Consider the following 21,061-nt stretch of genomic DNA (forward strand, 5'->3'; position numbering starts at 1 on the left):
CTTTTATGTAAAATAAATGTAAAGCGAGGGTTTCCTGAGACTCACCAGGGGAGCAGAGAGGGGTGGTTTCCAGGCAGAGGGAGGCGCAGGAAGCAGGCGCTGAGCGAGCGGGCATCTGGCGGAGAATTGAGGTCAGTCAGCTGGGATGTGACCATCGGGGCTGGCGGGAGGCTTCAGCTTGAAGGTCGAGACAAAGATGCTAAACTGTGCCATAGCAGAGAGGGCTCCACACGATCAATGTTTCCAGTGAATGAGGAAGGGCCGTGAGGCCAGCAGCTGCCACGGGGCTGTCCACTGGCCGGCAGTCTCCTTGGCCTGTAAAAAGGTGAGCAAAGGACTTCCCTAGTGGCCCAGGGGTTAAGGCTCCACCCTTCTACTGCACGGGGTGTGGATTCAATTCCTGATGAGAGAACTAAGATCCCACATTCTGTGTGATCAAAAAATAATAATAAAGAACTTTAAAAAAAAATAGGTGTGCAAAATAGCCCTTCCTGTAGAACGTGGCCTGGGAGCCTTGAACATGTTTTTCAGCAGGTTTCTCTCAACCGCAGCAGGTGCCTGTAGGTGAGTACCCAGGAGGCAGCACCACCAGAGACCCAGGTTCTTTCCACTTCTCTGCTCTGCATCGTGAGGGTGTTAGTTTTGTCCTTAGAGGAGTCCTCAGGTCACATGATGGCTGCAGCAATCCCAGCATCACACACACCTTCACACGCCAGCACCCCGGTGCTCAAGGACTGTATCCCTTCCTTGTGTTCCTATCAAAGGTCAAGGAAGAGCACCAGAATTGCCCCCCAGCAGACTTCCTGCAGGTTCTACAGGTCATAAAGACTTCACATACTTAGTCTGACATCAAACAAGACTACCTTGTTATGTAGAGACCAAAAAAAGATCCACCTCTTGCTCAGAAGTTGCTCCCTGAAACATGAGGCCACCTGGTTCCTGAAGACAATAGGGATTCCATAAGCAGGAAAAGGGGATGAACGAAGCGGTGTTCGCCCACTTAATGACTTGCTGAGTCAACTTCTTAGGATGTTGACTCTTTAAAAATAGTGAAGGTTGAGTGTATTTTCCTTTGTGAATGGAAAACTATCATGCTGATGCGTTGTCAGAGTGAGTGCTTGTAGGAGATGTATTTGTGTTGCACTAAACCACGAACTCTCCCCACGTGACCCAGGTGGCCAGTGCTTAGGATATGAGCAAAAGGGCAAAGGTCATTGGATGGAACGTCCCCATTTTTCACCTCTGTAAACCAGTTGTTGCTCATAATAGCACATAGATATTTTTACTCAAGGTGCTTGGGTTGTTCATAGCAAAAGCCCACTTAAAACAGCTCAGATTAATGGGGAGATTCTTGACGGAACAAGAACCAGACATTACAAGTGGCCAAGGCTCACAGGGCTGGGAAGTAGAGTGGTACACTCAGAGAGACGATGCCAGCCGCTTCTCCAGGGTCCTCGGGGTCTCTCACTGCAGCTGCACCAGCAGACGTACTTCCTCCGCCTGCCATACACCATCTCTGCCTCCGCAGCCTCAACCTGCCTGGGCGCGTTACTGCAGCCACATGCAGCCCCCAGCCACTCTGACGCACCTTCTAGCTAATTGCCCCCAGCACACTCACCCGCCCCACTCTCTCTTTCAGTCAGTTCAGTCACTCAGTCGTGTCCAACTCTTTGCGACCCCACGGACTGCAGCACACCAGGCCTTCCTATCCATCACTAACTCCTAGAGTTTACTAAAACTCATGTCCATCATGTCGGTGATGCCATCCAACCATCTCATCTTCTGTCATCCCCTTCTCCTCCTGCCTTCAGTCTTTCCCAGCATCAGGGTCTTTTCCAGTGAGTCAGTTCTTCACATCAGGTGGCCAAAGTATTGGAGTTGCAGCTTCAGCATCAGTCCTTCCAATGAATATTCAGTACTGATTTCCTTTAGGAGGAACTGGTTGGATCTCCTTGCAGTCCAAGGGACTCTCAAGAGTCTTCTCCAACACCACAGTTCAAAAGCATCAATTCTCTGGTGCTCAGCTTTCTTTATAGTCCAACTCTCACATCCATACATGACCACTGGAAAAACCATTGCTTTGACTAGATGGACCTTTGTCAGCAAAGAGATGTCTCTGCTTTTTAATACGCTATCTAGGTTGGTCATAGCTTTCCTTCCAAGGAGTAAGCGTCTTTTAATTTCATGGCTGCAGTCACCATCTGCAGTGATTTTGGAGCCCAAGAAATAAAGTCTCTCACTGTTTCCACTGTTTCCCCATCTATTTGCCATGAAGTGATGGGACCAGATGCCATGATCTTCGTTTTCTGAATGTTGAATTTTAAGCCAGCTTTTTCACTCTCCTCTTTGACTTTCATCAAAAGGCTCTTTAGTTCCTCTTCACTTTCTGCTATATGGGTGGTGTCATCTGCATATCCGAGGGTTATTGTATTTCTCCCAGCAATCTTGATTCCAGCTTGTGCGTCATCCAGTCTGGCATTTTGCATGATGTACTCTGCATATAAGTTAAATAAGCAGAGTGACAATATACAGCCTTGAAGTACTCCTTTCCCAATTTGGAACCAGTCCATTGTTCCATGTCCGATTCTAACAAACAGCTGACAAACAGGTGACGCGGTGATAAAGAACCCACCTGTCAATGCAGGAGACATAAGAGGTGTGGGGGTTCGATCCCTGGGTCAGAAAGATCCCCTGGAGAAGGAAATGGCAACCCTCTCCAGTATTCTCGCCTGGAGAATCCCATGGACAAAGGAGCCTAGTGGGCTACAGTCCATGGGGTCACAAAGAGTCAGACACGACTGAGCGCGCAGGCACAGACATAAGATCTGTGGCCATCTGAGGACGGGAGTGAGAAGGCAGATATTAGATAGTGGTGTCTCTGTTGCCCTAGACTGGGCTGTCATCTTCGTTACTGATTCTTTTTTTCTTTTTTCAAAGTTTGCAAGTAATACGATGAAACGTGTGTGTTGTAAATAGTACTGATAACATCCAAGTTGTCCTGCCCAGTAACCTCAGAATTCATCCTGCTTCTTAGATAGAATCAGTGTAATCAGAGCCTCTCAAACCTCCCCCTCCCTCCTTCCCCTCCCCTCCCCTCTCCCTGTTTCTCGCTGGCCTTCTCTTTCTCACACACACACACACACACACACACACACACACACACACACACACACACACACACACAGCCCTACCTCTGTAATTACAGGTGTTGCCTTACATGAGTGACTTTACACTGCATTGTGTTATTTTTCCGACACCAAATGTGTGATGTTTTCCCGACACCACGCACGTGTCATATTTTCCACAAGTTCAGTTCAGTTCTGACACTGCCCAGAGGCAGCCAGGCCACCACAGGCCCAGGGCTCGGCCCTTACGCCTGCCCCACCTCGGGCACTGGCCCCGCCCCTGCCCCACCTCGGGCACTGGCCCCGCCCCCTGCCCCACCTCGGGCACTGGCCCCGCCCCCTGTCCCACCCCGGACACTGGCCCCGCCCCCTGCCCCACCTCGGGCACTGGCCCCGCCCTGGGCCGCCTGCACTCTGGCTCGGCAGCCGCAAGTCAGGGTCTCCCGAGCCTCCTGGCCAGGTGCTGTGTTTGCCGGCATGACTCACAGAACTCGGGAAAACACTGTACTTTATTACGACAGTTTATTGTCAAGGACACAAATGAAAGCACCCGCGAGGAGCCCCCGGACACAGAGGCGTCTGTTCCCTGGCTTTGAGATGGCACCCGTGCCAGCAGGGCCTTGAGTTCGGAAACTTGGAAGCTCTTTGCGTCGCGCTGTGCAGGGGTTTTTATCAAGTGTTATTACGTAACCATGATTGATTAACTCATTATCGGAATGGTGATTGGACTCAATCTTTAGCCTCTCTCCCTTGAAAGTTATAATCTTATAATCACTTGCTTGGTTTTTCAGTTCCCATCCTGAAGCTCCTGGGGCCCCTTACCCAAGAGTCATCTCATCACCATCCAAAAAAACAGTCTTATCCCTCTGGGGGATATCCCTCTCGGAATCCTGGAGCTCCTTGCTCAGAACCAGGGGCAAAGACCAAATATATGTTTCCAATTGTATTTACTTATTAATTTCGCCTGCACTGGGTCTTCCCTGATCTGTGTGGGCTTTCTCCAGCTGCGGCGAGCAGGGGCTCCTCTCTGGTCTCATCGCGCAGGTGTCTCATCGCGGTGACTGCTCTTGTTGCAGAGCGTGGGCTCTAGGCTGTGGTCCTCAGTAGTGTGGGGCACAGGCTCAGTTGTCCCTCGGCATGCGGAATCTTCCCAGACCAAGGATCAAACCTATGTCCCCTGCTTTGGCAGGGAGATTCTTAACCACTGGACCACCAAGATCAGATCAGATCAGATCAGTCGCTCAGTCGTGTCCAACTCTTTGCAACCCCATGAATCGCAGCACGCCAGGCCTCCCCCAAATCCATTTTAAATTATACAACATGTATGAATATATGCATGTATTTACTTTTTAAAAAACAATGTCTTGGAATCTTTTTTATGTTACCACATATTTTCAAATGTCATTCCATAATGCAAAAGGATCATAGAATATCTACTGAAGAATGTCTGGATTGCTTACATTTTTTCTAACTACAAATAATGTTAAATGTTCAAATAAAAACTTGGGGGGAAATTAAATATCCATTTTAGAGAAATGAAGAAATAAATTATGGTATATCCTGGCAATGGAATAATATATACAGCAGTTAAGAATGAATAAACCAATAGAAATTAAGGGATTGTCAGATTAGATTTAAAAAATAAGATCTCTTATCATCTACAGGAGAAAAACCTTATATCCAAAGGTACTGGGCTGGCCAAAAGGTTCGTTTGGGTTTTCCCATTTTACTTTGAGGCAAATGGAGATGCAACATATTGAAACTTAACTGGTGTCACTAAAGCAGCACTCAGAGGGAAATTTATAGCTATACATGTTAATATTTTTTTTAAAGATCTCAAATCAGTAACCTGACCTTCCACTTTGTGAAACTAGAAAAAAAAGAGCAAAGTGAACCTGAAGTGAACAGAAGGAAGGAAGTAACGCATATTAGGACAAAAATAAATGAGTTAGAGAACAGAAAAGCAATAGAGATAATTAGTGAAACCAAAAGTTGTTCTTTGAAATATCAACAAACCCTGAGCTAGACTGACCAAGAAAAAAAGAGAGATGATTCAAATTACTAGATCAGGAATAAGAGAAAGGACACTACTACTAACCTTGTTGAAGAAATGAGGCAAAATAAAAATAAAGGAAAAATATGAATGTTGTTTCCAATAAATTTGGTTACTTACCTGAGATGGACAGATTCCTAGAAAGACACAAGCTATTGAAACTGACTCAAGAAAAACAGGAAATATGAGCAAAGGTACAGCAAGTGAAGAATTAGTAATCAAAAACCTACCCACCAAGAAAAGCCTCTACCAAACAAAGACAAAAGCATGCCTGCTCTTCATTAACTTTCCCAAAAAGTAGAGGAAGGAACACTTCCTAGTTTGCTCTATGAGATAAAAATTATCCTGATGTCAAAACCAGTTGGACATCTTGAGGAAAGAAAAGTACCAACTAATCTCTCATAGCTATGGATGCCAGAAGGCTCAAAAACATACTAGCAAACCAAGTCCAGCCAATCTGTAACAAACTGGGATTTACAGCAAGAATGCAAGGTTTAATGGCTGAAAATCAGTTAATGTCATATATTAATAGAATCAAAACTAAAAACTATACGGTAATCTCAATGAATGCAGAGAAAGCATTTGACAAAATCAAGCATCGTTTTTGCAACAAAATTACTCAGGGAGTTTCCTCAACCTGATGAAGGATGTCTGAAACACACACACTGAACCCGGTGACGTTGTACTTAATGGTGAGAGACGATGCTGTTCCCCTGTGGTCAAGAACAAGACAAGGATGTCCATTCCTGCCCCTTCCGTGTAACACTGTGTTAGAAGTGCTAGCCTGCGGAATTAGAGAGGGGGGAAAAAGAAAAGGAAAGGCATCCATATTGAAAAGACAAATAAAATGAAGACTATAGCCCACGTTTATAATGCCATCCAAAAGAATAAAACACTTAGGAATAAATTTAGCAAAAGAAGTGTACACTGGAAACTACAATGCATTGCTGAAAGAAATTAGAGACCTGAATTAGCAGAAACACAGTCCATATTCTCTTTGCGACCCCATGGACTGTAGCCCACCAGGCTCCTCTGTCCGTGGTATTCTCCAGGCAAGAATACTGGAGTGAGTCGCCGTTCCCTTCTCTAGGGGATCGTCCTGACCTGGGATTGAAGCGGCCTGTCTTACCTCTCCAGCATTAGCGGGTGGGTGCTTTACCACTAGCACCACCTGGAAGCCATGTTTTCGAAGCATAACATGTAACTGGTAGATAGTATTACTGTTTAAATTAATCTACATATTCAGTGTATTCACTGTCAAAATCCCAGATTTTTTTTTTTTGCAAGTATTGGCAAGCTGATTCCTAAAATTCACATGGAACTGCCAAGGGCCCTGAATAGACAAAACAGTCTGAAATGGGAGGAACAAGGTTGGAAGACTCACACTTCCCAATTTTAAGACTTAGCTATGCATCTACAGTAATGAAGACAGGTCAAGGGAATTGAATTGACAGTCCAGAAATAAACACTTGAACTTTTATGGGCAATTGATTTTGACAAAGGTGCTAAGACCATTCAATGGGGAAAGAAGAATCTTTCCAACAAATTGTGCTGAGACAACTGAGTGTGTGTGTGTGTGTGTGCGCGTGAGTGTGTGTGTGTGCGCGCGTGCACGTTCAGTCACTCAGTCGTGTCCGAATCTTTGCGACCCTTTGGATGGTAGCCCGCCAGGCTCCTCTGTCTGTGGGATTTTTCAGGCAAGAACACTGGAGTGGGCTGCCATTTCCTCCTCCAGGGGATCTTCCCCACCCAGGGATGGAACCCATGTCTCCTGTGTGTCCAGCATTGGCAGGCAGATTCTTTACCCACTGAGCCATCAAGGAAGTCCCAGGACAACTGAATATCCACATGTAAAAAACAGTTGGACCCTTACCTCACACCGTACACAAAAATTAATTCAAAAATGCATCATAAGCCTAAATGTGAGAATTAAAAGTATAAAACTGTTAGAAAACTAAGTAGAAGTAAATCTTTATAACCTTGAGTTAAATAAGCAGTGGTTTCCTAAATACACACCAAAACCACAAGTGAAAAAAGAAATTGGACTACATCAGAATTAAAAGCTTTTATGCTACAAATAATACCTTTAAGAAAAGGAAAAGATAAGTGACAGGAGAAAATACCTGCAAATCATATCTGACTTGTATCCAGAACACATAAAAAATCCATAATAAAAACAGTGCAGCTTAAAAACGGGCAAAGGATTTGAACAGACGTTTCTCAAGGCACAAGTGACCAATACACACAAAGGATGTTCAGTCGTTAGTCTTCAGAGAAATCAAATCAAAGCCACAGTGAAATACCAGTTCCCGCCAGCTCAGACGGCTACAGTAAAAAAAAAAAAAGATGGACAGTAACAAGTGTTGACAAGAATGTGGATAAATCTGAACCTCGTATGTTGCGAGCAGGAATATAATAGGGTGCAGTCACTTTGAGAAATAGTTTAGCAGTTCCTCAAAATGTTAAAACAGAGTTACCATATGGCTCATCAGTTCTACTTCTGCCTATCTGCCCAAGGGAAATAAAAACGCCTCTGCAAAAAAACTTGCATGTGAATCTTCACAGCAGCACAATTCATAATAAGCAGACAACCCGAATACTCGTCGATGGATGGATAAACAAGGTGCGATATAGCCAAACAATGAAGAAGTGTTCCTCAGTAAAGAGCAGTGCTGAAACATGCCGCATGCAGCACTGATGAACCTTGAAAGGGAGCCAGTCAGAAAAGACCAGGTACTATGTGATCCCGTTCAAGTGAAATGGCCGGAAGAAGCAAGTCTACAGGTTCAGTAGGTGGGTGACTGCCTAAGGCTGCGGAGGGGCGGTCTTGGAGGCAAGTGGAGAGTGACTGCTACCCTTGGTAGGAAGTTTCTTTGGGGGGTGATGAATATTTTCTAAAATGAATTGTGTTCTGGGAATATACTAAAAAGCATTGAATTGTACACTTTTAAAAAGGTGAATTATATGGTACATGAATTGTATCTCAGCAAAGCTGTTTTTAAAAATGAATGGATTAGGTCTGTATGTATCAACTTAGGTAAATCTCAATAAATGCATAAAGGAAAAAAACAAGTTGAAAAAGGAAACAAGAAAGCGTATAGTATGACACCGTTTATGTGAAACTGTAAAACAAAAAGTATAGTGTATATTGTTTTCCGAAAGATAAATTCTTAGTAAGATATAAAAACTTGGATGGAAAGGATATACACCAACTGCAAAATGTCCCCTTTCTATAATTTTTCATTTTATGACCTATTCATCCATTGTTTATGTTTAGCACATAAAGAATTATATTGTCTGTATTCACATGCCTTTCTTTCTTAAATAAAAGGTAAAATGCTATATATTCTTTTCTCTACCTTCTTTAACGGTAGATCCCGATCTCTCCAGAGGTGATAGAGCTCGTCCGGCGAGGCTCTTTGATTAACGGTGTTGGGGTTTGTATCTGGAAGGAGGAGCGCCCGAGATGGACGACTACATGGAGACGCTGAAGGATGAGGAGGACGCCCTGTGGGAGAATGTGGAGTGCAACAGGCACATGCTCAGTCGCTACATCAACCCTGCCAAGCTCACACCCTACCTGCGCCAGTGCAAGGTCATCGACGAGCAAGATGAAGACGAGGTGCTCAACGCCCCCATGCTGCCGTCCAAGATCAACCGGGCAGGTAACCCCAGCGGGTTCTCTCCAGCAAGCAGCAGCAATGTGAAGTTTCCCTCACTCCGGGGTTTCTTAACTGGAGTCCACACACCTCTGGCCACCCCTGGTCCCCCACCCAGCTGTCCATGTGCAGAGCAGATCTGTGAACTTGGACAGGGGGATGGAGACGGTGCCTCTTTATTTACTAACCTACACCAAGACTTAGCATTCCCTCCAGTTATGAACATAGCCGAGCAATAGACCACAGTGATTAGCTGTACTTGTGACCTTGTCAACAGTGAGCATTCCAGATAGCTTATCACATTTCAGCTATTAGAGATATTCCAAAATACCATTTATACTCATCTCTCCCTTGAAATTATTGCAGTTATTAGACCTGCTGAGAGATTGAGTTATTTAATGCATTAATAAAGAAGCACATTTATTATGGAGCCACAAATTTAATATTTGTTAACTGTATCTTCTTATAATTGATTCCCTTTATAATCCAATATATTTTATCAGTTTAAAAATAGTATTTTGATAAAGAGTCCATAGGCTTTTCCAGACTGCCTAGGGGTCCATGACACTTTATTACATTCATTAAAGGTAAAATAAGTGTGGTCTGTGAACATTGTTCTGCTTTTATATACGTATGTGTGTGTATACACATATATGTTTGTAACAAAATACATCTTTGTGTGTAAGCATGTGGTCACAATATAAAATACATTTCTTTCTGTGGTTCCCAGTTTAAGAGGCTTGAAACTCACTTGCCCACAGTATGATGGGCGATGAGTAGCTTGTAGGCTGTGCTTCTCTTTTGCTTATATGACAGACATCACTAATCACAGCAAGCTTTCCTGCTGAGCTTGGATGTAACTTTAGAACCCCTCTCAACACAGTGCTCCAGGTAGCTCTGACAAACGTCAATTGACATAAGATGAAGTTTATTTATTAAGTCTATCCTAGGGGAAGTGTAGAGTTTTAGGACCTCAAAGGAAGAAATAACTGAAAATAAAATGTTTAAGGAAGGGTCAAGAAATGGAAACAGTAAGTGGACCCAGTAGGATAAACACTGAAAACTGCCAAGGAAATTACACTTAAAGATATTTCCAGACTATGTGATAATCCCATTGAAGAACATGGAGCTGCCCTGCTTTCTATGACTTTTCCTGGGTCCCCATCCAAATACTGGTCTTCCAGGTCTGAACCCCAGAGAGCCATAGATTACTGTGTAATTGCTGCTGCACCTCCATCCTCCTTCTATCATAGATGAGCTGTTACCTGTGTGGTTAATTTTAGCCCCATTCAGTTGGGAAGCTCTTTAAAACCGCTGGTTTCCTATGGCTACAATTCCATTTATTCTGGTTCTACCAACTCCTTGTAGAAAGGAAAGTGTTAGTTGCTCACTCATGTCAGACTGTTTGTGACCCCACGGACTGTAGCCCACCAGGCTCCATGGAATTCTCCAGGCAAGAATCCTGGAGTGGGTTGCCATTCCCTTCTCCAGGGGATCTTCCCCACCCAGGGATTCAACCTGGGTATCCTGCGTTGCAGGCGGATTCTTTACTGTCTGAACCACCAGGGGGCTCAAAATTAGCTGCTTTGCATACTGCACCTGCCTGCTTGCATGCTAAGTTGCTTCAGTCATGTCTGAGTCTCTGTGACCCCATGGACCATAGCCCGCCAGGCTCCTCTGTCCATGGGATTCTCCAGGCAAGAACACTGGAGTGGGTTGCCATTTCCTCCTCCAGGGTGCCGGGGACCAGCCCCGGCTGATCCAGGGTATTCGAAGGAGAGACGGCGTAGGCGAAGATCAGGAGACAATTGCTTAATTAAACGTTAATTAAGGATATAAAGAGTAATAGAATGAGGATAGCTCAGTAAAATTCAGTGAAGAAAAGAGGCTGAAATAAGGATAGCTCAGTGAGGAAATTCAGTGGAGAAAAGAGGCTGAATAATTCAGCCAGAAGGTAAGAGAAAGAACGACATGGTGAGACCAAGTTTCGGTGAACAAGGCCCGCACTTTATTTTCCAAAGTAGTTTTTATACCTTAAGTTATGCATAGAGGATAATGGGGAAAGGGGTAGAGTCAGGCAGCAAGCCAGGCTTTCTTCCTGCAAACTTATCATATGCAAAAGCTTAGGTGATTTGCATCATCTTCTGGCCCGGAGGCCTGTTAACATTTTAAAACTTATTTTTCTCTAAAGGTGATTGGTCAGGAGCCACCCTCCAAAAGCATTAGATAAAGTTGCATTCCTACAGTGCAAAGGTGTGGTGGGCTATAACAAGAAAAAGAATTAACTCAAGGGTCCCAGGTTACAAACATTAAAGCTACTACTTACACCAATTATATTAATCAATACACTGCCAGGGACACAGCAGGTAAGGGATATGGAGACTTAGCAGCAAACATTGGCTCAACAAGTGAAAATTCCTTCACCAATACAATTTCTAATCAATCTTTTAACTGCTCAAAGGAATCTGTATTTAGACAGTTTAGAACATCTCCTGCCTCTCACAGTTGGGAGGCTCTGAACAATCACATGTGGCCGGAAAAACCTATTCAGGCAGGCTAGAGGATTTCCAAAGGAGTTTGTAGGTTAAACACTGTCACACCCAGGAATTATTAACTGGAGCTGTAAGCTAACTCTTTTTTCAGAGAGGTAGTGGGGGACAGCCCCCCGTAAAGTCAGAGGTGTAGGTGAAAGCACAAAGCAGAAAGTAGGCAGACTCTGGTTTTGGGGGTATATGCTCGAGAATTTCCAGGGAGACTCCTGAGGCTTGATCCCGCCTTTGCGTATGTCAAGCCTCCTTCCTCATGACCTTTGCCACGGGCGGAGCTCGCTCCCCACACCAGGGGATCTTCCCAACCCAGGTTTCAAACTCATCTCTCTTATGTCTCCTGCATTGGCAGGTGGATTCTTTACCACTGGTGCCTGGAAAGCTCTGGAGAAAGGAAACTAACACTGAACCCCTGCTGAGGGCCTGGACTTTGCTTTACGTTGTCTGGATTGTAAGATATAACTCAAAGTGACAGAAGATGGAGACCATCTTCTTAACAGTGTACTGATGGATATGAGCCGGTGTAAGACTGGGTCTGGAGACTTGCATCCAGTCAGACGTGTACTCTTCCTTCTAAATGATCTGATCTTTCCTCTAGGTCGACTGTTGGACATTCTACATACCAAGGGGCAAAGGGGCTACGTGGTTTTCTTGGAGAGCTTGGAATTTTACTACCCAGAATTATACAAACTGGTGACTGGGAAGGAACCTACTCGGAGGTTCTCTACCATCGTGGGTAAGTGGCTTTGCCATCAGCATTCCATCTGTGGTAGGAAGGGTGTGTGTGTGTGTCCAGCAGTGGGACAGCTGTCAGGTTATGAAGCTGTGATATCAGGATGGTGCCCTGGTGGCACTTGTGAACTGTCAACCACTTATTTCTGCCTGATGGTGAAAGGTAGGTGACACCGGCACAAACTGAATCAAGAGCCCAGAGAAGTGGATGTTCACTGAGCTTCCCCCAGGAGTGCTGGTGGGTAGAGCAGGAACTAACCCTCTGGATCTTGTCTGCTTTCCTGCCAGCATCGCATGAAGCAGAGCCCATGGTCATCTTGTTGTCTTAATTCTCCTTCCTAAATATTCTTGAGTCAGTTTTTTCTCCATATACACCACTACCCTAGTCAAGACCCTTACAAACCTCATCAACCCTTTATGTCCATTCCTGCGCTGCTCCAGTGATTTCTCTACTCCCCATGTTACCCTCCCCCACGTAAAACCATTCGGTGGCTTTCCAGTGTTTTCATTTGAAGACCCAAGTGCGGCCCACAAGGACCCTGCATGGTCCAGCCCCTGATGATACTCCCAGCCTCACTTTTCCGCCTTTCTGTCTCTAAGCTCCAGCCACCTGGGTCTTCCTTCAGTTTCCGAAATGTACCAGGCCCCTCCTGCCTTCCCTTAGGACCCTGGCAATGTTGTCCAGCCTTCCCAGAATGTGTTTTCTCTCCTCAAGACTTCAGCTCATTCATCAAGTGCCTTCTCTAACACTTCGGTCCACTCCGCTGGATCTGGTTCCCCTGTTACATACGCTCATGGACCCCTATACTTTGTGAAACCCTCTCAGTCTGTAGTTATATTTATATGTGATCATTTGCTCTTTTTTTTAACGTCTATCTCCCTTACCAGACATAAGCTCTCCCGGGACCAAGGCTGTCTCGCTCACCCTGAATCCACAGTGCCCAGTGGGTAGTAAGCACTCGGTAGAGCGTTAGGAGTGAGTGAGTGAACTTACGACCGCGGCCCCACGTCTGGAACCCCTTCTTGCCCTCCCCAGCCCTCAGGCCTGACTGAGTGCCCCCTCTCCACAGTGGAGGAAGGCCACGAGGGCCTCACGCACTTCCTCATGAACGAGGTCATCAAGCTGCAGCAGCAGATGAAAGCCAAGGACCTGCAGCGGTGCGAGCTGCTGGCCAAGTCCCGGCAGCTGGAGGACGAGAAGAAGCAGCTGACGCTGACGCGGGTGGAGCTGCTGACCTTCCAGGAGCGGTACTACAAGATGAAGGAGGAGCGAGACAGCTACAACGACGAGCTGGTCAAGGTGAAGGACGATAACTACAACTTGGCCATGCGCTACGCGCAGCTCAGCGAGGAGAAAAACATGGCGGTCATGCGGAAGCCGAGACCTCCAGCTCGAGGTGAGGGGCGCGCGGCGGGACCCCCGGGGCCCCACTGAGCGCAGGTGAAGCCCTGGGGCGAAGACCACCAGGCTGGCAAGCGCAAGGTGTAACGCCTGCCCGGGTGAGGGAGCCCGAAGGCCACTGTGCGCGTGCGCGTGCCTACCCAGGGAGGCTCAGCGCAGTTTAGCCTCGCCCCATCCACCCACCCACCAGGCGCATGTCTGCACATTCGCGCACGGACCTGCTGACTAGGACTTCCTGCTCCACAGCCCGTGGAGCCACTGTGCACATGCGCAGGCATCCACGTGTGCAGACATGCACACCTGGAACCGGGTGGGGCTTCCCTCTTGCTCCGGGACCGGACCCAGCAGGTGCATGTACCAGACATGCTGCACACGTGTCCTGAATCACACTGGGGGGAAGGTGGAGGACCCAGGATCTGCCCACCTCAACGGCCCTTAGGAAAATCATCAAGGATACGAGCACAGCACCTGTCCTCTGGAGTCGTGAGGTCCTTGAGGCAAGGACTCTCCCCTTCACAGCTGTATCTCTGCATAGCTAGGCGTGACACAGTGGATATCAGTGAACAACCCAGTAGCCAAGTGATGGACGTTGTTAATAAGTTTACCTCCAAAAGGGAGATGGAGAAGGGAATTGGCTTAACTCATTCATTCCTTTTATTTATTGTGCACTGCCTTGCTACCAGGCTCTTTTCCAGGAATACATAACTCACGACCAAAGCCCTGCTGTCAGGGAGCTCACATTCTAATCAGAAAACAAATACATCAATACCTGGTAGTAATCAGTGCTATTAAAAAGAAGGAGAAAAGAATTTGGGGAAAGTGAGTGAGGGAATCCTGTTTTAAATAGGATGGTCAGGAAGGGTACCTGAGAAGGGGACACAGGAGCAGAGACCTGAGGAAACGGGGGGATCAGTCATGCAAGTCTCGGGGGGGGAAGAGCAGAGAGTGAGTGCAAAGACCCCAGGTAGTGCGTGCTTGGTATTTTTGAGAAACAGCAGGAGAGCCAGCAAGGCTGGAGCCAGATGAGCAAGCAGCTTGAAGAGATGGCCAGGGTCCAGATCATGGGGGCTTGGTAAGAACTTTAGAATTTATTCCAGGAATGATGGAAGCCACTGAAGGATTGAGAGCTGGGAGTGACAACTGATTTATATCTAGAAGGATCACTCTGTCTGCTGGGTGGAAAATAGACTCTTGGAATATTTATTAAGCACCTGCCATGTGTAAGGCACGGTGCTAAGCACTGCGGGGGACATAGGGACAAATAACCTGATTTCTGCCTGGGTCACTTACAATTTAGTTGAAGCAGACAGATCAGTAAACATCCCACTGGAGTTCGGGGGAACTGAGTCAGTGGCATAGCAGGCAAAGAGCATGAACGTGTAAGTCCTTTGGATTCAAGTGCGAGACCTGCTTCTGGCTTTACCACTTGATTGGTCCTTCGCCTTGGTTTCCTCATTTGTAAATGGCAATTACATGAAAATGAAAATAAAACCTACGCCCTAGAATTGCTCAGTACTGAAATGTAAGTCTTTGTCAAAACGGCTGACCCAGTAGTACCCACTTCATGTCTACTCGAATGGACCTGGGGCACTTAGGTTCATCTTCCAAGATAGTGAGGATGTTTTATTTTACTTTTTGCATGACCAGGAGGAGAGGCTTCCATGCTGTATTTGTCTAGGATTTGAGGGTGTCGAGATTTAAAACTTTCTCTCTCTTAGGACTGTTTTATGTTTTCCTGACTATAGAGTAATAGCGAGAAAGCATCTCAGAACTTAAAAGAACTTTTCTCTTTGGTTGAAAGAATATCTGGGCAGCTGAGTCCTAGGCCATTTCTCAGGCCACAGGGGTGCAGCTGGGGTCCCCTCCTGGCTAAAGCCACCACCCTCTACCTGCCAGATTTCTAGAGGTGTTCTCCCCAAAAGCCTAGAATTGAAAAAGGACACACGCCCCTAGGTGGTCTCTTCCTTGCAGCACTTAAAAGCAGTCTTCTTCTTAGGTGTTTTGCCAACACTGATCCCTTTGGGGAAGCAAACAAACACAGTCACAGGGGTTTAAGAAGTCTTCTCCTGGCCCCAGTTCCTGACACTCACTTCTTGAGTGTGAAGTCGCACATCGCCAGTTGTCAAAGTCCCAAGAATAATAACTGCCTCCTCCAGGAAGGCAGTCTTTCTTACACTAAGTCTGGGCAGGTCCTTTAGGCCAGAGATCCTGCCAACCTGCAGTCCAATGAGTCTCAAGCTGTTCTTTTAGCAGTGGTGCCATTTTTTCAAATAAAATCTTGGATGAAACCCACGAGGCCAAATCACGTGCAGGCAGAGCTGCGCTGGGGTGTGAAGTCAAGATAGAGCCCGAATTCCCCTCACCCCATCTCTGCCCCCTTCTGAAACACTAGGGTTCTTCAGGAATCTTGTCTTCTGAGGATCTGAGTTTGAAACCTGTCAGAAAAGACCTTTAAAATGGAAAGTGTACCTCAGGGAAACACCAGCTTGGGAACCTCTCATCCTAACCTGTAACCTGTTCCACATCCATGACGATTGCCCGAGGAGGTTTTCTGAGGACTGTAACTGCTCTAGTCCTATCTAAACTAACAGACAAGGACCTCTCCTCAACAAGGAGAGAGTGGTTTGTTTCACTGAAGGAGTATCTTTGAGCCCTTCTGTGTCACCAGCTGGAGGAGGAGAGAGGGACAGAACACGGCTCTTGCCGGAAGTCCAGCAGGCTGCGGGGAGGCAGTCCCTTTTCTGAATGTTTCCCTGCAACCTCGTTCTCTCCTCGGCCCCCCGGGGGTGTTTCAGATTGACCAGCTAAAGCATCGGTTGAACAAGATGGAGGAGGAATGCAAGTTGGAGAGGAACCAGTCGCTGAAACTGAAGAACGACATCGAGAACCGGCCCAAGAAGGAGCAGGTCCTGGAGCTGGAGCGGGAGAACGAGATGCTGAAGACCAAGATCCAGGAGCTGCAGTCCATCATCCAGGTAAGGACAGGGACAGCACGCCTGCCGGGGCGTCCCTTGCTGACCGCAGGACCACAGAGAACTCATGTCATCATCCTTGGCCACCTTAGTTCCTCCTCTGTCAGCAGGGGTGACCGCACCACCCACTGCTCAGACATTATGTGAGGTAACACTTGTGACGTTGTTTCCTTGGTTGAATCATTTCACGAAAATCAGTGTCCGGGGCACTATGAGGAAAGTACTTTGGGGAAAACCTTCTTGCCGTAAAGATTCCAAGAAACTCAGCTCTCAGCTGTGAGGGATTTGTTAAAGCTTTGAGGGCCTCCCTTTCTTTGTCATCACAGAGTCATCTGTGGGTACAGAGGATAAACATCCCCAGATACATGTGCAGGGGATGAAGGAAGGCACCCGTCCCCTCCCCCAGAAAGAATTATGCCCCCTAGGATCATTGCCGCCTGGGGTGGAAGGCCTTGGTTCAGAGCAGAGACTAGGTCTCGGTTTAATCGGAGCAGATTGATTGATGTTTCAGGGGAGGCATCTGCAAGGCAGATCAGCCCCGTCTTTGTCATCACCTGTGAAATGTTTGGAGACACTGCACAACTGCCTCTCTGGGCTCTGATAAGAGCCGGGGCAGAACAATAGGCATCAGGATGTTTCTGAGCAGAAGTGGGTTTTATGCTTCTTTCCAGGTGATAAAATTCATAAGTAATAAGCCGCTTAAGGGCCCCAAGAGACAGCGACTCTTGCCTCTGCTTCCCTGGCACAAAGCCTTCCGCTCGCTGTGTGTCTGTCTCTGGCGCTTCTGTCTGCCGCCTTCCCAGGACTTCTTGCTCCCTGTCCCGCGCCCCCCAGCCCATTAAGCATGCCCCCCACACACATACCACCCCCCACCCGCCCAGGCCGGGAAGCGCAGCCTGCCAGACTCAGACAAGGCCATCCTGGACATCCTGGAGCACGACCGCAAGGAGGCCCTGGAGGACCGGCAGGAGCTCGTCAACAAGATCTACAACCTGCAGGAGGAGGTCCGCCAGGCAGAGGAGCTGAGGGACAAGGTGGGCCCTCAGACGGCTGGGGCTGCAGCTCAGGCTGGGAGCCCCGGGCCCCCGTGTGTGTCTGCAGAACCTCTGGGCCCCACTCTCTTCCAGGACCAGGTCTGAGCCCTGGTGTGATTGCCTGTGTGTCAGCACCTGGCATTACTTGTGAACTGTTCTAAGTGTCCGCATGGCACTGGTCTTGCTCCCTGGCTGAACGCTGCAGCCACAGGAGAGCACACGCAGTGTCCACCCTGTCCCCCACCCCACCCAGGCTGAAGGCCACAGGAGGGCACACGCGGTGCCCACCCTGTCCCCCACTTCCCTCGCACACAGTAGGTCTGCATCAGATTGCAGCTGGTGGCTGGCCTTTTACCACGGTCCCTACTCGTCAGAGCGCTGACTCTCAGAAGGTCAGGCGCCGCGGGGAGGGGCAGGCTGGCCCTGGGAAGCCGCGGCTGGAAACCAGCTGTCAGCCCTGATTTGTCAATGGCTTGATGCGAGTATTGATCTCTCCCTGTGCTCACAGTACCTGGAGGAGAAGGAGGACCTGGAGCTGAAGTGCTCCACGCTGGGGAAGGACTGCGAGATGTACAAGCACCGCATGAACACCGTCATGCTGCAGCTTGAGGAGGTGGAGCGGGAGCGGGACCAGGTACCGGGCGGCTGGCCCAGGCTCCAGGCCGTGGGGGCCGGTGGGGTATTGTCGGGGTAACGCCACCAGCTCTGCAGGAACCACTCAGGAGCCCACCTTTCCTGCTTTCCTTCCAAAAGTGAATCCCATCCCAGCTGTGTCACTGGTGTTTAAAAAGCAGGGCGGGGGCCAGAATGGGACTCCAGTGTCCTGGGCTTCAGAGTCAGACGGCCAGGTCCAGGCCCTGTCCCTCTTCAGATGTGTGGCTGCATGCTGTCCCTGCCTGGAAGCCTTAGTGCTCTTGTCTGTGAAGTGGGAATAAAATAACCGCACCGCCTCGTGGGGTAGCGGGTGGGCTGTGCCTCGGACCTCTTAGCCCAGCAGTGGGCGCACAGCTGGGGTGAACTCAGGAGGGGCTGCAGAGGACGGTAGCAGTGGAAACGCCCAGGTGTCAGATTCCGGAAAAGGGCCGGAGACGCAGTGGCTGACACATGGGCTGGGGGGCGGGCGTCCTGGGTCTGATTTGGCGGGGATCGGGGGGCGGGGTGGGGAAGAACCCAGCGACCTTGTCCTCCGCCTCCCGGGCAGGCCTTCCACTCCCGGGACGAAGCGCAGACCCAGTACTCCCAGTGCCTGATAGAAAAGGACAAGTACCGGAAGCAGATCCGGGAGCTGGAGGAGAAGAACGACGAGATGCGCATCGAGATGGTGCGGCGGGAGGCCTGCATCGTGAACCTGGAGAGCAAGCTGCGGCGCCTCTCCAAGGACAGCGGCACCCTCGAGCAGGTGGGTGGGGGCGGGCGCCGGGCGCGGGCGCGGGCGGGCCCACGGCGCCTCTCCAAGGACAGCGGCACCCTCGAGCAGGTGGGTGGGGGCGGCGCCGGATGCCGGGCAGGCCCCCAGCGCCCCGCCCCCCGCCCCCGCAGAGGACAGCCGTCCCGACCACGCCCGGAGCGCCCGCCCGAGCCCGGGAACCCTTGGGTGTCTGTGTTGTGATGAACAGACCAGAGCGCTCATTTTATTTTGTTTAGCTTTTTATTTTGTGTTGGAGTTTAGCCAGTTAATGATGCTGTTTCAGGTAACAAACAGCGAAGGGACTCAGCCATAAGCATCCATGTGCCCCTTCTTCCCCCACAACTCCCCTCCCATCCCACTGCCTCGTGACACTGAGCAGAGTCCCAGGTGCCTAGGGGAGGGTGGACTGCTCGTGTGAAAGCTAGAAGAGGCGGGACAGGCGCCTGGCCTGGCCACCTGCCGGCTGGCCAGGGGTCTCGGGCAAGTCACTTCCAAGTTAGAACTGCAGCTGCCTCTCAGTTCGCCTCCCACTGGGTTTCCTTAAACCCATGTGGGCAGGCACTGGGTTTAAGATGCCCAGCTCCATAAGTCACTAGGGCCCGTAAAGAAAGCATCACGTATCTCGATGGGAAGTTCAAGTGCATGTCACAGCAGGGCCCCAGGCGCTCAGAAGTGAGTGACGCCCATGCAAGCAGCTGAGACTGTCTCTCACGGCTGTGGGTTCTGCAGGTCCTGAGCCAGTGCCTTCTGTGCCGTATCTGCTTTAACCCACAGGACTGTCCTTCCAGGACTGTGAGACCACTGTCTCCCTTCCCCAAGGGTAGAACTGAACACAAGCAGCTAACTTGCCCAAGGCCATCACTAGCCAGTGACCCGTGGGAACCAGGATAAGACCCTCCACCCCTCACCGTTTGCCCAGAGGACTCAGGTCTGATGCTGGAGGCGAATTCAGGAACATGACTTTTCAGCACAAATGCTGTAAATGATGAGTTGAAGGGGTGCTGTGAGTGCCCAGGGGAGGAGGCCCCCCTTCTGTCCAGGTTCCTGGAAAGACTCCCCACAGGAGGGGCGGGCCTCGGGGCCTCCATTGGGGATGTTGTCCCTGGACTTCACTGGCCAGGTTCCGTCCCCCTTTTGGGGTTGGCAGAAGCGTCACTTCCTTGGCTAGGCGATCGGTGGCCCCCATCGTGGAAACCAGGAGCCTCCGGGTTAGGGTCTCCCTTTTGAGCATTTCTCACAGTTTATAATTATGGAGAAGTTCTGTGTAGGCCCCTCTGTGTGTCCAGCACGTAGCACGGTGCCAGGCATGGCTGCACCCTTTGGGAAACATTTACGAACCGACACTGTGGTGTCGCCGGGCTAGATGAGAGAAGCTGGGGCGGTATTCCAGGCCACAGGGACACCACGAGCAGAGACCCGGGGGTGTGACACCCATGGCCTGCGGTTGGCAGGCCGCGGTGAGCAGTTCTGTCGTCCTCGAGTGGCCAGCAGGGACAGGCGGGAGGTGGGCGGGAGCGGGGAGCAGCAGGGAGCAGGGTGAGCCAAGTTGGTTGGGAGTTTTTCCTGGACCGTGAAGGATCTGGGGCCGGGAGGAAAGGCCAGGAGCTTTGGGTTTGGCGGCAGCGTGGCTTGAGGATGTTACATGGCTTTGGGGGATCAACCTCAAGGTACTTAATACTCGACAGCTCAGCCTCAGATCACGGATGCGAATCCCTTAGGACAGTAGCCCTCTTACTGTGGTTCGGTTGCTCATTGGTACTTTCTGTGCTTGTAGCTGAGGCACAGGAGTAGAACACGGGGGATCTGGTGGTGGCCGAGGGGCAAGCGGCCGTGGCCAGCAGGGAGGCGATCCCTTCACTGCTGTAAAGAACGCCAGGGCCTGAGAGGAGGAGAGAGGGGCGAGGATGACAGAGCTTGGCCTCGAGGTGGACACAGGGTTCAGGAAGGAGGGGCCGCCCCCTCCCCTCCGCCCGGAGCTCCAAGCTTGGTGCCGGGGGAGGTGAGCAATGGCACTCCGAGGTGGACACAGGGTTCAGGAAGGAGGGGCCGCCCCCTCCCCTCCGCCCGGAGCTCCAAGCTTGGTGCCGGGGGTGAGCAATGGCACTCCGAGGTGGACACAGGGTTCAGGAA

The 21,061-nt window shown here is 49.4% G+C and overlaps 1 protein-coding gene across 1 annotated transcript in view; it reads left to right on the forward strand.

Annotated features, from left to right (window-relative positions):
* CARD11 (caspase recruitment domain family member 11) overlaps positions 1-21,061 on the forward strand; it is a 58,416-nt gene that overhangs the window by 18,154 nt on the left and 19,201 nt on the right. Inside the window, 8 exon segments of the mRNA XM_070362410.1 lie at positions 8,631-8,843; positions 11,982-12,119; positions 13,186-13,490; positions 13,492-13,512; positions 16,313-16,492; positions 17,371-17,523; positions 18,032-18,157; positions 18,725-18,922. Of these exon segments, the coding sequence (XP_070218511.1) occupies positions 8,631-8,843; positions 11,982-12,119; positions 13,186-13,490; positions 13,492-13,512; positions 16,313-16,492; positions 17,371-17,523; positions 18,032-18,157; positions 18,725-18,922 (1,334 nt within the window).

This window comes from Bos mutus, chromosome 25 (genome assembly GCF_027580195.1).
Source record: "Bos mutus isolate GX-2022 chromosome 25, NWIPB_WYAK_1.1, whole genome shotgun sequence".
In the NCBI taxonomy this organism is placed as follows: domain Eukaryota; kingdom Metazoa; phylum Chordata; class Mammalia; order Artiodactyla; family Bovidae; genus Bos; species Bos mutus.